We start from the raw sequence: 17,626 nt of genomic DNA on the forward strand, positions 1-17,626 counted from the left end.
GTATAACATGCAACATAGCTCTCTGTGAAACGTTCAAAGCTTGCAATATTATTCTGTAACATAGTTCTGTATTAAACTATTCTAGAACTTTATTCCTGACTCGTTTGCTGTGTCTCTTGGTTTTCAAGATGCTGTTTGTTCACTAATGTTCTCTAACAAACATTTGAAGCCTTTGCTGAATGTTTTTATTTATGAAACTTTCTTTTTTTTATCGTCTGCAAGGTAGAATACTCAGCTGTGTTTTCAGACAGTATCTAATATAAAAAAGATGTGTTTCCATTTCAGCATCTGCAGTGGGCGCCCTCTGAGTCTGCCACATAAAACAGACAGAGCCTCAGTGCTGGCTCGGCAAGAGGCCTAATTTGAGACTTCATGATATCACGAGAAGGAAAGATATCACATCTGAAGAACTAATTTTCTCTTTCGGCACAAAAAGCGTAAACAAAACAAAACAAAACTTTGGAAATCTGCTTCATAGTCATGGTCCGGTTTGTTTATTGGCAATCATTTTTTCCGCTTGCCTGCAAGAAACCGATAAAAACGACTAACCTCTCAAAGCATCTGGTTCAAGATGCTTTCAGAAAGATTCTGCCACAATGGTATGTAGCTTTGACTTTAAGGTTCACTGTGACAGATTCCAGTGACCTCCTAGATCAGTTTTCTAACTAGGACAGCAAATAAAATACTTCTGACTTAAAAATATATCTATATATTCTGTTTGTTAGTCTTTTTCAAATTGTCATATTTCAAGGAGTGATACTCTCAGAAAGAAACTTCTGATTTACTGATCTGAGTTTTGTGGGATCATGATGACTTTGACCAATCTTTGGAAACAGGAGTGGGGAAGTGGCAGGAGAGCAAAGCAAGTAGTGTTCATCTCTTCAATTAAAAGATTATTAATTTCACTTAAAATGCTGTGGAAACCATTCCTCCTTACAAAAATAAATTTGCCTCTGAAAAAAATGACATAAACCAAAAGCGAATCAAGTGCTTTCAAACTGAGTTTAAAATGCCTCTTTTGTGTTAAATTTGTAACATAACATCTTTTGAAAATGCTCAGTTACATCTTTGTTTCTGTTGATGATGTAGCTGCTTGAGTTGGTGCATGTTATTTTCACAAAAAGGCTAATCAAACCTCCATACCTATATGCCCTGCTTGCACATAAAAGCTTTGATTATGGCAAAATGCAGTGACGGTACAAGATGTGTTACTTTTTGAGATTGCTTAGCCTGCTTCATGTTGACATGCAGTTTCTGTTTAATTGAATTCTTGACCGGTTAGTAATCAAGCTTTGAGCATGACAAGTGACATTTAACAAAACTGAAAATTCAGTTGTGAGAAAAATAACAGCTAATTTATAACCTTTCATGCAGCCTGAGTTTAAATTTCACATTACCCTTATGTCTCTATGCATGTCACTCTCTGATGGAGCGATGATGGCTCGACTCAAAGTGGAGAAAGTATGTAGAGCATGAAAGGTCTGTACCCTAAATTTAGATAAGAGACGTCCATCATGTCCTTACCTCCAGATGCAGATATGCAACAAGTTCTTTAATAGTGAGGCTCATTTTTAAACAGCCTTTGCAGCTCTTTGAAATGAAATTATACCTCACAAAAACTATGTGCCAAGAAACTTATTGCATAGCTGAAGTTTAGCCATGATTGGACAGTTGTCATTTGGCGTTTAATTTACCAAATTACAAGTTTCAAGAGTTACAAGGAATTATTATGACGGCAAATGTGTTGAACAAATTTTCCTACATGTGTACTGCTGAAGGGTATCCACAGCATGACTCTGCCACTACTATGTTTTACCATGGACATGGTGTCTTATAGTGATTCGAGGTGTCATGTTTCTGGTAGATACATTCAGGCCAGGAAGTTCAACTTTGGTCTCACAACTAATTCTTTTCCATTCAGTAGATTCTCACATATACACTATAGATCTCAGCCATTCTCTGTGAGCATCTTGCCTCATTCCCAGATTAAATATCTGCTTGTGAATTTACGCAAATGGTTCTGTGTTGGTATGTTTGCAGTCATGCCTAGCGCTTTTAGGTTTCAAATGACATCCAAATCTTGCGATATAATTTTTGTAATTCTACCCTTCTTCACATTAAAAACATTAAAGAAAAACTTTAAAAAAAACTTAAAAAAATAACTTTTAAAAAAGCATTGGCATCTGTGGTGATTAAATGTGAAAAATGTCAAGGTATAAAAAGGCTTCTTTGCATGACACTGTGCTTGATTAAATATTAAAAGTGTATTTTTTTATGTGCAAGGTTTTTTTCCTTTGAAAATTTCCAGGATATCCAAAGCATGTGATATCTCAAAACTGAGATATTTGGGAAAAGATGCCAGCAGAGGCCATAAAAAGAGTTGGAATGCGAAGGAGAGGGTGAGTGCAGTATAAAAAGCGTGTGTGTGTGTGTGTGCGCGCGGGGGTGTGCGTGGGTGTGTGTGTGCGCACGGGTGTGTGTGTGCGTGTGTGCGCGCGTGGGTGTGCGTGGGCGTGTGTGTGCATGCGTGCACTGTTTGACGTCAGAGCTGCATCTGTCTGAGCAGGACATCCTGTGGAACTGTTCTCACCGAAGCTCGAAGCATTTAAAGCTGCTGCCTTTCCCACCTCAGAGAAAAGCCTGGATGAGATTGGGGGAGACGGGAGGCGGAGGAAGCTCTCCATCAAAATATCACAAGACCATTGAGGTCATAGCAGAAAGTTATAAAAAAAAAATAAGAGACCAGAGAGGGAATCCTTCATAAGTTCAGCAAACATTTAAATGACATTTAGGATTTTGATGAGATCTTCTGATGAGTTGATTTCAAACCTATGCTGCTACTAGCACTTACTTGATCTTTGTAGGCAACATGAAATCTGAAGAATCAAACCCAACCTGTCTGCCCTGAACCAACATGTAAGGTAAGGTATGGGAGGAGGTGACGCAGGCGAGAAAGCCAGAGTGATGCTGCTGCAGCTATTTTTGGCTGCGAGGAGCCATAAATCAGCTCCATTTCTCCGCCCTCACTCACTTCCTACGTCACGTTTTACTCCAAGCTCTTCTCTCTGCTCTGCATCATATGACCTCACTGCTGAAGATGTGAGAGACTGCAGAATACAAAGTGCTTTCTGTGTACATCTCCTGCCAACAACTGAACCATGAAACCGGGCAAGACTCAGATATGCAGCTAAAATCAGCACTATACTTTTCTGTGCACAATACCAGCTGGACAATGTATGCAAATCTGCAATTTTCATGGCAATTGATCAATTTCAAGGGTAACTTCTCAACGCACCCCCAAAATATGACAGTTTTTTTTTTTTTGTTATAGCGTTTTTGCAAAGTTTCGCTTTACCAACTTAGTCCACAAAGTGGTACACTTGTTAAGAACAAAGACCTTCACAAAGGAGTGTTACAGTTGCTAAACATGATGAAAGCCGTGGTTACAGCTGCATATCTAAACTTCTGAATGTTGTAGTGAGGTGGAAGAACCTCATTCCCTTAGCTTTTTCTCTCATAAAATTCCTGGTAGAGGAGTCAAAAGAAAACAAAAAAAAGAACTAAAACTGCTTTACAAGAGCAAGAGAGCATTTACTGAAAGCTTACAAAAGACTTAAAATAACTTTTCACATAAAAGTAATAAGTAATGGGCTCAACTTCAGTGGTCCCTAAACACACTCTCTGCACAAGACTCCACTTCTGAAGAAAAAGTATGTTGAAGCCTATTTAAAGTTTGCAGCAAAACATCTAGATAAACCAGCAAAATACTACGGGAATATAATCTATCTAGATTATATTTGCGTCCCCTAGAGTCTATCTAGATTAGGCCAGTGCTGAGCTATTTTGATTTCACCATTTTTGGAGGGCAAACTCTGAAAACACTCCGCAAAAAGGGAAGTTTGTAGATGGGAGCATTACGGTGTGGGTTGCCTTCATAGGGTTTTGGCAAGTTCATCTAACTAAAGGAATGCATGATGAAGAAACGCACCAACTTTTTTGTCACATTAAAAACACAAAGTCCAGGACATATTTTTAGGATTTTTGTAAGTCTTCGGAGGTAAACCTCTACTTTTCCAGGATTTCTATGGATTTCCATTCATCTTCCCTTCAACTTCAGCTTCTCTGGTCCTGTTGAAGAACAGCAATCCCATGGCATGAGGCTGCCACCACCATGTTTCAAAATGGGACATACTGTTTCCACCAAATAAAACCTTTTGTGGGTATACAGGCCACGACAAATTGAATTTATGTCTCATCTGATACAAGCATCCTCCTTGAGGTTTTTGTGTCTCACTACATTGCTGCAATCTTTAAGTTGAACTTCTTATGGCTTAATTTCATCGGTATTCTGGTTATTCTTCCATAAAGTCCAGATTTGTGAAATGCCTCGGTAATTGTTATATTTCTCAGAAGATTCTCCTACCTAAGCTGTGCATCTCTGCAGCTCCTCTAGAGTTGGCACTGGCCTCTTGACTGCATCTCTGTTTAAAATGCTGCTCTGTCCAGCCAGTTTGTTTAGGTTTTGCAGTTGTATCATACATTAGCATTTTCTGATGATAGGTTGAAAATGAACACTGGCCCATGAGATGTTGAAAGCTTGGGATATTATTTTAGAGCCTATCTCAGCTTTTTAACTTTTTAAAGACTTTATCCCTGACCTGCCTGGTGTGTCCTTTGGTCTATTTCTTGGTCTATAACAAACCTCTGAGATCTTCACAAACATTTATGACATTTGATTACACACACCTGGCGGTTACAGGCAGACTTCATTTGCCAATTTGGTGGTCTATGAAGCGGTTGATCGCACCAGATTTTATTTCGGGGTATCAGAGTAAAAGGAACATAAACACAAGTACATAATGCTTTTTTTAAATTTTAAAAATTTAAAACGTTTTCTGCCATGAAAAAACCCCATTGAGGTATAGTCGTACATTGTGACAAAAGTTCAGCAAGTAAATAATTCCAATGGTGTGCCACAAAATACACTTTTTAGTTGTTCAGCAGGTACAAGCGGAAAGATGTGCAGTGTCAGCGTGTGACATTAGTCATTATATATAAAACAACAACAAACTCAAACGTAAAAATTGTAAACTGTGGAGGTTATTAGTCATTTCTGTTTTATATAATAAAAAAAACTATTTCTATTTTTTTCTGTATGAACTGTGAATAATGCAGACAATCCCTAGATATTTAAAGTATGTCGTATGAGTAAAACGGACATTTCCACATGGCGATATCCTGTACGAACCTGATTATGTTGCATCATTTATGAATGGTGAGGAAAGAACAAACATGGGTGGAGCAGTGTAGACACAACGGCATCGGATTGGACAAACTGCTGCCTCAGTAGTGTTATAGCGCTCACTGATTGGCTGCTGGTCCAAGCGGGCGGGGCTAATTCCTAACAAGGATACGTTTTACTCTTAGCTTAAATCGGCTCTGTCACGCTCAGAAAAAGCAGCTGTCACACCGTGTGCTGCAGTTAAGTCGTTTGTTTTTGGAGTTTTAGAACATGTCTAACCACGGATGAAGTAGTCTGGCGAGCCAATCCGATTGCAGCTGCTTGTTTTCACCAAGGTTTTATTTTTAAAGACCGACCAAGCAGTGACTCTGCATGGAGCAGCCGAAGACGCAGCGTCGGGGCTTCCCTACTCCACAGCCTGCAGGCGGGGAGCCACCGATGCGTTTGACCATCACTTCAACAACCGGCTGCCCGGTGGAGCTCAGTGTCCAGCGTGGAGAGACTGCGGAGGGGCTGAGGAAGCTCATCTCCCAGAAACTGGGGCTGCAGACAGACAGAATCATAGTGGTGCATAAAGACAGGTAGGTTAGCTCTGACTGTGTGTGTCTGTTTGATTGATTGATTTTTATTACAGACTCAGAGTCCAGATTACATACAAAGAGAAAACAAAGACAATAAAAGAATAAAAAGTACAAAAAAAATAAACAATACAAACACATGACTTCTAGCCTTACAAAAGGCAATCATACCAGTGTCTCCAGAGTACAGATGAGTACTTTATTGCACTATATTTAACATTTGCCAACAGTAGTATAATTTTATTATTAGACTCATTTAAGCGACAAATAAATCTATACATAAGTTTTCTCAAGACAGCCATCAAAGTGCTGACTCGGGCAGATACAAACAGTTCACTGGCACTGGACCATCTGGGTTTATTTAATAAAAGTCTAAGTGCATCATTGTAAGCCACCTCACTTGAAGACTGGCTTTTTTAAAATTGCACCACAAATGTGCAGTATACAGTGATGTACAATATGATCTAAACAAGTTCAGCTTCACTTCATCCGAACAGAATCCAAATTTACGGACAAGAATATTTGCCTGAGCGTATAACATTCGAACCTGACGGTAAATGTCCTCATCATCAGACAGACAATCTGTCAACATATGACCAAGATATTTCACTTTAGTTGAGACTTTCAATAAAGACCCAGACAGTTTGAAATGTGGAAATAGTCTATTTTTGTCCTCCTTAGTGCGACAGATCAAGATGGTGCTTTTTGAAGGATTGAACTTAACATCATGTAACTCACCATATGCTGAACAGACATTAAGCAGCTCCTGAAGACCAGCTGAACTTGGGCTAAAAACCACTAGGTCATCAGCATACATTAAATGATTAATAATAGTATCACCAGCCATGCAGCCGGTTCTACACAGGTTTAGCTGCTTAGAAAGATCATTCATATAAAAGTTAAACAAAATAGGAGATAAAATGCTTCCTTGTCTGACTCCATTGCTGACATGAAAGGATGCAGACATACAGTTGTCCCATTTCACCTGCATAGTTTGATTAGCATACCAGTAGGACAGACATCTTACTATATACTTAGGTACACCAGCTTGGCACAATTTTAAAAATAGTTTTCTATGATTAACACGATCAAAAGCCTTGGTGGCGTCTAAAAAACACAGAAAAACTGTAGAATTTTGCTGTTATAATTTTTCAGTAATTCTTTTAGTCCATATATACACATATCAGTGCCATGTTTGGGCTTGAACCCAAATTGATTTTCAGTAGACATTACTATCTTTGCAAATTTTGGCAGAAGAATAAGTTCAAAGACTTTAGACAGTGTATTAGCTAGGGCTATAGGTCTGTAATTATCAGAGCTGCCAATTTTACCAGCTTTGTTTTTAATCACAGGAAGTAAAAGAACATTCATCAAGGATTCAGGAATAAAACCATGCATAATAAAACCAGTGAAACACAAGGCAAGCAGAGGGACAACTCTTGAACTGGCAAATTTGAGATGTTCAGCTGAAATAAGATCCATTCCTATAGATTTATTTACAGACAGTTCTTTAATTGCTTGATAGACCTCGTGTGTTTTGATAGTTTCTACAGTGCTAACTTTGTCAACCTGGAAGGGTTCACTCTGTACACAGGTGAATAACTTGCTGTAGTGGTGTTGCCAAAAATCTACAATCATATTCACCCCAGAAACACCATCAACAGTGTAAGGAGAGAGGATTTATTGTTATTGATAGTTTTGACCTCTTTCCAAAAGGTTTTTGTATCCTTTCCTAAAAACTTTTTTGCCAAGGAATCAGCCCTCATGGTTTGCTCATTCTGTTTAATGAAGCGTAGTGCATATTTGTATTTTGAAGTGGACAGCTTTTTCTGCTCAAATATAGGGCCCTGTCTAGGTTTACCTGCTAGAGCCCAATATTTAGTAGCTTCGCGGGCTTCATGGTGGAATTTAGACACATATGTGTTCCAACCTGGTCTATTTTTAATCTTTACATTACTCTTATTATAAGGCAGACTGGCTCCCATAAGCGCTTCAATTATGTCAAAATATAAGCTAGTTATATTGATCCTATGTTCAATTTTAGAGCAGTTACAGTCTGTGCAAGTAACTGCCTCTCTTGGTAAGTTAATGGAAGATAACAGTTGATCAGTTTGGGCATAGTAAGAGGCTCTTTGTTTATTAGATAAAGAAGACCAGTCTATTTGCATCTGTTTTTGAATACTGTTCTTATTTACAGTTGCAGGTATATGATCAAATCTAATTGATACCTCGAAAGGGATGTGATCAACAGTGGACACATTATATAAGATATTAATATATATCAAAGCAGCATGAGCATCTGCTGTAGTAATACAATGGTCCAACCAAGATGTAGTATGCCAGGCTTCACTTATATAAGTGTAACTTGCAGCTGGCAAAAGTTCTTTACTTGACAATATTAAATTAAAGTCTGTACAAAAATGAATCAGGTGTTTAGCAAACAGCGAGTTTTTATCTGAGATGTCTGCATTCATGTCACCCAGGACATAGATACTTTTTGACTTCTCATTTTGCATAAAAGAGCTAATATAAGCAAGTTTACTAAGGTATTCTTCTTCGTTATGATGACATTCATATGGAGCATAGACATTTAAAATAATAAATTCTTTGTCATGCTGTTTCACGTACTGCAATACACCAGTCCACACCTAATCTCATGACATTTATCACTGAGTCCAGGCTTTTTTTCCATAATATAGCCACCCCTCCTGGTATCCTTCCTCTTTTAATTCCCAAACTGAGGTCAGTAGTAGATTCTCCAGCACCCAGGAAACTATCATTGATAGAGTTTAGACCTTTTAAATCCTGTTTGGCTAAAAAAGTTTCTTGCAAGCACAAGATGTCGCAATGTAGCAACAACTGGTCGACAACCAAACGGCGAGCTTTATCGTCTGCACTCTGCCCTAAGCGCAGGCCACGACAGTTGTAAGAGATGACTTTAATGTCCATTTTTTTTTTTCTTTTTTTTTTTCTTTTATGACTTTGTGCTCACCCCAGCAGTAGGCGCGCATTTGTCCATGGAAGAAAGGGCAGCATTTGCGCCGATAATGGTTTTGCGCGGCTCGTAAAATCTTCTCACAATGGTTCCCTCAGGCCAAAGCTCTGGGTTGTACATGACAGCCACCTCACTACATTCGGCAGAAACCTTGAATGAGGCGTACCGGGTATTAGCAGTAGTGAGTCTCTGGCATGTCACATTTTGCCCAAGTTTGGCTTTAAGATAAGCACATAGTGTTTCCGCATCCAGGTCAGGTGAAAATTTAGAGGCAAAAACACTCACCAGTTTGGTTTTCACCATTTTGATGTTCCCTGCGGCTCCAGTACCAACAATGGTCTGTCCAGCTTTCCTGCGTCCCAGTGAAGGGCCAGAGCGAGTCGTCGTCGTCTTCACCGAGGGATCTTTGGGCTGTCGATGGTGCCGTTTCACGACCTGGCTCCACTTCGGAGATCCCGGAGATGGCGTAGATTCTCCGGTACACAACGCTGGAGTATCTTCCTTTGCAATTGATAGCAAATCCCCCTCCAGATCTTGAAGACGGCGTTCCATATCCAGGGCGGTGTTCAGATCCATATGCGCCCTACCCATTTTCTTCAACGGTACCGATCGGATTCCGCATCCTTGATCGGTATGTTCTAGAGCAGACACCGCCGCAGATCCGTCATAACATCGTGAAGACCTTCACTTACTTCAGCCTGAGTTTGAAGTGTTTGCTTCATGGCAGATACTGAAACGTGGAGCTGTTCCATTTTGCGAAAGCGCGAACATCCATGTTGGAAAAAGTCACAGGAGGCAACTCGTCCAAGTAATGGGACACAAATCTGGGAATTTTATCCCCGCATTCGTTAAGCACTTTGAGGCATGCCTTCACATTGTTGATATCCTTTTGTGCTCCTTTATACGAGACGTTACGCTGAGAAGAGGTACAGAGCTCATACAGCGTCTTCTTTGATGTTTCTATCCAGTCTGAGTCAAAGGTGTTGACAGCTAACAAAACAATCTCATCCTGGCTTAGAGTCTTTAGTTTAATAGAAAGAAAGTGTAAAAATTCGTCCTCTACGATAATTTTATCCTCAATAGTTTTATATATGCATGGATTTAAGCGAGCTCTAGAAACCGCCGGAGATTTGGAAGAGCGCGCTCCAGTCACATCAGCCATGTCAGCTGCAACCAATTCCCCACTGTGTGTGAAACCCCAACCCCCCAACCCCCCCCAACCCACTGTGTGTGAAACCAGTGGGTTGCTGGCTTGAGACACTTTACCCGCTTTCACTGCGGCTGGTGGTCGTGAATGGGTGAACGAATGTAGTGTGAAGTATACATGTACAGGTCATTTACCATAAACTTGTACCCTTTTTGTGTTATAAAGCCACCTGACTGCAGGGACACTGATGGAGCAGGGTGTGACAGATGGCAGCAGACTGACTCTAGTCCCAGTTATTGAGACTGGTTCAGTAGTAAGTTTGTCTCCCACATTCTCTTTTTACAAACATAGCAAAATGATATGCAGCCATGAACAAAAACTGAGCTTTTCGGGGGATTGTGGTTATTTATTGCAGAGTTCAACGAGAGAGAGGACAGTGATGGACAAGCTGGAGAGTTTAACAGAATCCCAGGTGAGAACCTGCATTAGGCGCTAAGTGGACGTTGTTTTATTTATATTTATATATATATATATAATAAAAAAAATATTTTCTTGTAAAATATTCTAGAATTTTTATTTATAACTAAAACCTGGGCTGAAATACATGCACTTGATCTTAATTTGTAATTTAATCTTCATCTTGTACCAAAATTAGCACCACAGTGTTTGGTACAGTCCAGTTCACTGAATCTGTCCATGCTTCTATTGAGAAAATTTTTACGATCCATAAATTATAAATGTATAATCATTTAATCAGATTAAAAGCTGGTACTACAAAGCTTGTTGACTTAATGCAGAAAAGAAATATGCATATGTCTTTGGGCTACATCTTCTTAAGAACAAACTACTGTACTTTTTCACTTTGTTATTGAATAAATGAATGTCTGGATGGCATTTATTTGGCTTCAAGTACTAAAATAAAGAAACTTGTTATTTCTGACTATATCTTTGACCCTGTGTAATATTGCCTGGTCAAATACTTTGGCATTTTAATTGATTCAAAGTCTGTGACTTCAATCATTTGGGGTTACCTTTTAGCATTTAACTGAGTTGTTTCATAACAAATTTGTTGATTTATACAAGTTTCAATCAGAATGTCTATGTGATTGGATTGTGTTGTATTTGTACAAATTGAATGGATTTGAATATATAAACTTTACACAAAAAGTGAGGAACTCTGTGGTATTTTTTTTAAATCTCTCTTAAATTGTGCTGAATTTGTAAGGAAAACACAGAAATGTTGTTCCCACTAAAACTTGACAAACGTTTCTGCTAAGGCCAAACAGTTTATGGTGGAGGGACTATGATGGTGTGGCGCAATACTGATAATGAATGCCATCTGTGTCACTGGAAAAACAATGATAGTCATCACTGGAGGTAGTCTAGATTCATGGGAATGTCAAGATTATAATAATTATAATAATACAGTACAGACCAAAAGTTTGGACACGCATTCTCATTGAATTCAGTTAAAAAGTGTGTCCAAACTTTTGGTCTGTACTGTACATTTGAATTATTATGTCCTTTATGTCTTGGGGCAAAACAAGTGATTCCAATGGATAAAAAATAATGAAGTAAATGAATAAATAAGAGATTAAAACCAATATCTGAGGAAATTAGGAAGGTTTCTAACACAACACAAATTTTCTTTATCTTGTAAATTGCATCTATAATAATTGATTTATTATGTTTACTATTGTCATCAAGACAAACTCATGTTTGCTATTTATTATTTCTGTAAACAGAGTTTTGTCCTTCTTGGCCTCAGATGTTCTCTGAGCAGTTCTTAACTCACTTTCATTGTCAACAAAACAATAGTTTTCTCATCAGCAACTTTTCTATCAGATTCGGGACGAAAATCTGGGAGATTTCTTTTTCACTGGTTATTTTTCCGCACTTCTTGCAGATAGAGGACTTCCTTTCGGGGCGCCTGCCTCTGACCCTCAGCCTTGGAGCCGGGGCCCACACGATGTATGTGCAGCTCCAGCTGTCGCAGGAGGTCAGGGAGCTCCAGGGGAACACGGACTCAGTGGTTCAGACCAGATGCAAACCTCAAACTGCACCGGCGAACAATGGGAACCTCCTGGAGGCATCCTCTGCGGGGTCCTCCTTAGGATTCACCACCTCACAGACTTCCTCTCCTCCCTTGCCCTCGGCTCGCTCTGCATCCTCCCTCCAATGTAGCAGTCAGAAACCCAGAACTTCCTTTATCTCGTCCACAAGCGTAGCACTTGAGCACTGCATGGATCCTCCGTTAGTGCGGCGCTCACAGTCTGACTGCAAACCTGCTTTGCCTTTGGACTCTACACATCCTCCAAATCTACCTCCTGCAGCTACACCAGTCTGTTCATCCAGACCCACCAGTTCTGAACCAGGACCAATTTCAGCCTTCATAGAGGTCTGTGATGATACCCGTTTTCCTCCTCCAATGATTGTAGTTAACAGCAAACATCTACAATTCACTTTTAGTTTTTTTTTTTTTATAGACATTAATGACTTTTTTTTTTTAACAGGGAGATGTTCCTGCACATAAGTCACAGCCTCCAGGGGCGGTCATTGACAGCGTCATGAGTCACTCTCCAGGCGTCTTCTCTGGGACGTTTTCTGGTAGGTCTTTGTAGAAACAGCAGTATGTACATACACACAGTAGATCCTTCCAAAAGTCTTTTTCACACTTCAGGTTAGAAAATGTGAAAAATACTTTTGGATTAAACGTACAGGATTAAACTTTTACTAAATGTGTTGGGTTTTTTATGTCATACACCAACATAAAGTAGCATATGTGAAGTGGAAAATAGTTTATTTTATTTTTTTTACTAACTTAAATCTGAAAAATATGGCACAGTTATGGATTTTGTTCCATTTATTCTGATACTTAATCAAATTTGATACAACACCTCCAGAAGTCATTTACTTAATAAACAGAATCTTCTGTGGGTGGTTTAATCACGATACAGATCCATGATCCATGCTGTGGAGCTGTCCAGTAAAGGCTTCAGAGTTCATTAGTGAACAAACGTGAAGACCAAAGAGTGAAGAAAGCCTAGAAGAAATTTGAACCAAGTTTGTGTTTAAAACATCTTAAAGAGCACTATCCAGTCTACCTACTGAAATTACTGTAGAGAGATTTTGGGACAACTACAAACCCACCAAGGCATGGCTGTCACGTAAACTAGGAGAGGGAAGGAGAGCAAATAGAGAAGCCACCAAGAGGCCCATATTATCTCTAGAGAAACTGCAGAAACCCACAGCTCAGGAGTCAGGATCTGTCATCAGGAGACCTATTGTTCTTGCACTTTACGATCCTTGCCTTTAGGAATGAGCAGTAAGGAAAACCATCAAAAATCCAGAATCAACATCCAATGCAAAAGATTATATCTGGCAGGAAACTAGAATTGCATAACACCCTGAATATGCTATGAAATGTGGTGGCAGCATCATGCTGTGGAGATTATTTTCTTCAGTGAAAACAGGAAAGATCTTCAGGATGATGAAGCACATTTTTCAGACTTTATTATTGAAAATGCTGATCATTTTCCATGCTCGGTTTTGCAATATGATATATCACAGTAAATGACATTGATTTTTGTGGTTGTAATATGATATAAACATGTAAACTTCAATGGGTATTTTAAAAATGTGCCAGACTTTTTTCTTTTTAATTTAATCAAAATGAATGAATACACATTGTTTACCAAGAAGGTGAAAGTTTACAGTTGTTATCAAAGACTTAGCTCAACAGCTTTTATCATTTCATCTGTAAATCGATCATTAATATTTCTAATAATGTCCAATCCTATCAGGGACACTGGCCCCGTGCAGTCATGGAGGCATCAGTCATCCTCGTCGCGGCATCGCCATCATTCTCCAAATCCTCAACGACTTGCTCAGAGCTGCCTGCCACCACCAGGGGGCGCTGCTGCCTCCTTTATGTAACGAGTGCACTGCCTCAAACCTTCCAGACAGCCATCTCACCCCAGAGGATCCCTGCATGGGAAGAAATGGACAACCACCAACCCAAAGCACAGCGCGCAGCGGTAAGCTGACATGGTGTATTTGATGCACAATTCAGTATGCTGATCCACTGTTTCATTGTTGTCAAATTCTAACAAATGTCGTCTGAAAGCATTTTTTTTAGACAAACTGGTCCAGTTTAGACTCAAAGTCAATTTGTATTAATTCATTTTATTCCAAAACTATCCAATCATCTATGTAGCCTCAGGTTTAAAAATATTATTGTAAGATTTTCAGCTAAAGTGTTCAATTAGTCCATTTTCCAACAGAAATGTGCAAACAAATTAAAAATTTTTGCAATTTCACTCTTTGCAAACGAATTCTGCAAAACCTATTGGTTTTCACACATATGCATCAAGTGTAACACAGTTTTTTTTCCTTCTCTCTCTCCAGGAGGGGATGAGAGTCAGACGCTTCACTCCTCTGAAGAGAATAAAACAATGCACTGCAAGATGGAGCGCCTGCAGCTTCTGATGCATCAGAGGCGTCGCCATAGGCGGATTCGTAGGTGTTCTCTCCTCCATGGATTCGCTCAACCAAACCAGCACCGGCTCCACCGTTCCTAGTGTACGCAAACTGCTCACTGTGATTTCTTCTTGTAGCTATTTGAATAGAAGGAACGATTTTCACAATAGGCAGTACATAAAACCAGAGCAGGTTTTTTTCTGTTTATAGTGACATACATTAGACAAACAAAAACGTATAAGCTTTATACAGCACTTTTCCTGCGCCCGTTTACTGAGCATGATGGAGATAGCTCTATATGTAGTATAACATTACAGAAAGTTCTTTTTTGTTTGTTTGTTTGTTTTTCTGTTCTACATTTTTTTAGAGTTTAGCTACTGTGAGCAGAATGAAACATAAGTACTTCTGATAATGAGGGTTTCTGTCAGCTCTGTGGGCCTTGGGGGCTTGTTATTCTCTGGACACAAAACAAATAGCAAATCACCCTTGAAAATGATGCAGGACTATGTCGTTTTTAGCTCATGAGTTGTGCCTTACAACAACATGCAGTATTTACAGATGGTCCTTGTAGTTTTCCTCCTTCACCAGTAAGACTATCCTTAGCTCATGAAATATACATTATGTTTTTCTCCTCATCCTTAAAGGGATATTTTAAGATTTTTAAATTGAGGGTCTTTAAAAGGTTTTACTATCTCAACTGAAGTTAATAACACTTCTTATTTAGTATAATCTTTGCAAACTTGTTTTCAAATAACGCCAAGATTATGTGTGCAGGTTAGAACTTAAAATAATTACAGTGTTCTAGAGTCTTACTGAAATCCCTAAAAAAAGGGATTAATCAACAAAGAAATTGATTAATATTAAAATATTCATATACTCCTAACAAGCCTCAATGCTCGTTGTTACTGTAGGACATGATATTTTCGTAATCAAAAATGATGACAGAAAATATTCTGCCTTGAAACAAAACATTCAACTTGTTTTGTTTCTAAAGCTTTGGTGGAAATAACCGTGAATATGATCATTGAGGATGTGTTTGTGTATAAAATAAGCTGATTTTTAGTTTCTAGCTCATTGAATTTACATTATTATTATTTTTTTTTTAAAGTCGTTTATGTTCTGTAATCAGAACATGCTTCAGAAGGATCCCTGGTGGTGCACCGTCTCCAGCCTACGCTGCTCGTGCACATCAGCTTCTTTGTAAATAACTTGACATTTCATGTGAGCGTTTGCATAAACTTCTACCATATTTATGAAACTTAAGTACTTTTAAGCTAGAAGAGAACTTATGTCGTGGCTCCTCTTGAGCCAGCATTAGGTTCAGCCTCCAGGTCTGTCTAATCTGATTATTGAACGAATACTAGAAGAGTTGTATTATACATTTATAATATATTAGCAGCTCAAAACCTCTGAAGGTAACTTTAGTTTTAAAATCTTGAATTATCCCTTAAAATATGCATTGATATGTCTGTGTTGGTTTCTGGTTTACCTCCACGCTGTAATTCCTGTAATGTGAACGACACAGTCCAAACACTGTGACTTGTCTTCTCTGACATACTGTTCTGTAAATTTTATGTAAATATTCTACTTAGTGATGTAGTTTAAGTTTAACTTCAAAAAGCTGAGATTTATCTGTGATTAGACAAGATCAATGTATTTGATCAGGTGACTTGCCTCTTTCATGTTTATTAAAGAGTGTGCCTCTTACAACTGACCACAACTCTAAGCAATATATTGCCTTATCATGAATGTTAAGAGTCCGTCTCATCTTTGGAGAATATTCCCTTTAAAAATGAAGAAGAGCATATAAACAATAATGAAAGCAGAGACTTAATAAAACCTTGAAAAGACTATTAGTTCATTCGACTGTATGTGGCGTTCACCCTTTCATGTTGAGACATTTATTGGAAGAATCAACTGGTTTTTGTGATATTTGTTGACTGAAGGAGTGTTCTCTATGAGTTATTCTGTGCCTCTTTCTCTACCTCTTTTATCTGCTTACACACACATTGTTCCACGCTTACATAACCATAATATAAGACTGGCGTCAGTCACACATAGCATCAGATAAAACTGATAAAAGATCGTCAACACCTTTTGGTGAGGGTGGGGAACGAGGAATAGATCAAATCAAAACTGGCTCTTCGTCCTTTTTTTTCATTCAGTGTCATCTTTACGGTGTGCTGAGTGGTGGACTGTGACTGTATCGCTGTTCCAAAATGAATTTGTGTTATACACTGCATCATTTGACATTAAATCTTTTTATATATAATTAGCAAGATCCTCACTTCTTTACAATGAAAGACAAATCTGTGGTCTGGAAAAAGATCTCCAGGTGAAAATTCTTTTAAAAAGTATTTAAAGGGATATTCAACTGAATGAATATTTGTACTATAAAAGCAAAGAATGCCTATTTGTATATTCTCTGTCTCACTATCAGTTGTTATTGCTTTGCTTCCTGTGCGTTCACACATGTGAAATGCACAGGAGATTTTTCTGCTGGGTTTCTGTGTGTTGGAAAGAAAAACATCCATTTCCTCCTACACTCTCCTCCATACTCCTCCTCCTTTTAGCATTGCAGAAAGAAGCTCCCCTCCCCCACACCTTTTGTCACAATCCCTGCCCTGTGGTGAAAAGACAAATCTCCTTTGTAGTGTGACATGCAAATACCAAGTCTGAGCCAGACTATTCTTCATTAGCATTCAAAGTGTGGATTTTGTTCGTTTTCGAGGTGAACCTCCCAGATCTCCTTCAATCCCAATATAAATTTTCAGCTCTCTGCAGTGTGGCTATCAGGCTAACGCTAGCAACATACACGCTTTGCCTAAATAAAGAGAAACACAGGTTTGTCTACATCCTGCCTTTCATAGCTGTTCATGAAACTCTCCTGTCTCATTACTGGGGTGGATCAAAAGTGATGAACACCACCCGCTCAGAACAGCATCAAGAATACAGATGGCGTCGTAGGTGGAGCTCTGCTTATAGAGACAAATCAGTTGCGGTGAGAGGAGCTGCAGCAGCCGGGGGTGTGCTGATAACTGATAAAACACATGAGCATGAATGAAAATACTGTCTGGGCTTTGTACCCAGTGTCAGAGAGGCGACATTATGCTCTGTAAAATGAAGACATTGTGACACAGAGACCCTAAAAACATGAATGCATTGGGTAAATCCAAAGCAGGGCT

The 17,626-nt window shown here is 38.9% G+C and overlaps 1 protein-coding gene across 1 annotated transcript; it reads left to right on the plus strand.

The window, feature by feature from the left end:
- The first annotated feature begins 5,399 nt into the window (after positions 1-5,399).
- On the plus strand, positions 5,400-16,713 carry LOC122840987 (midnolin-like). The gene is made up of 7 exons (XM_044133841.1): positions 5,400-5,823; positions 10,188-10,275; positions 10,378-10,434; positions 11,869-12,360; positions 12,476-12,569; positions 13,766-13,999; positions 14,370-16,713. The coding sequence occupies exons 1-7, from the start codon at positions 5,615-5,617 to the stop codon at positions 14,540-14,542; spliced, it is 1,347 nt and encodes a 448-aa protein (XP_043989776.1). The 5' UTR covers positions 5,400-5,614; the 3' UTR covers positions 14,543-16,713.
- The last annotated feature ends 913 nt before the right edge of the window (positions 16,714-17,626 follow it).

The sequence above is a fragment of the Gambusia affinis genome, linkage group LG12 (genome assembly GCF_019740435.1).
Source record: "Gambusia affinis linkage group LG12, SWU_Gaff_1.0, whole genome shotgun sequence".
Classification (NCBI taxonomy): Eukaryota; Metazoa; Chordata; class Actinopteri; order Cyprinodontiformes; family Poeciliidae; genus Gambusia; species Gambusia affinis.

Excerpts from the sequence above, each read along its gene's own strand:
- LOC122840987 (XM_044133841.1), top strand. The coding sequence starts at position 5,615 with ATGGAGCAGCCGAAGACGCAGCGTCGGGGCTTCCCTACTCCACAGCCT. Across the intron at positions 10,276-10,377 it reads TTATTGAGACTGGTTCAGTA|AGTTCAACGAGAGAGAGGAC; the intron begins GTAAGTTTGTCT and ends TATTTATTGCAG. Across the intron at positions 12,570-13,765 it reads CTTCTCTGGGACGTTTTCTG|GGACACTGGCCCCGTGCAGT; the intron begins GTAGGTCTTTGT and ends CAATCCTATCAG.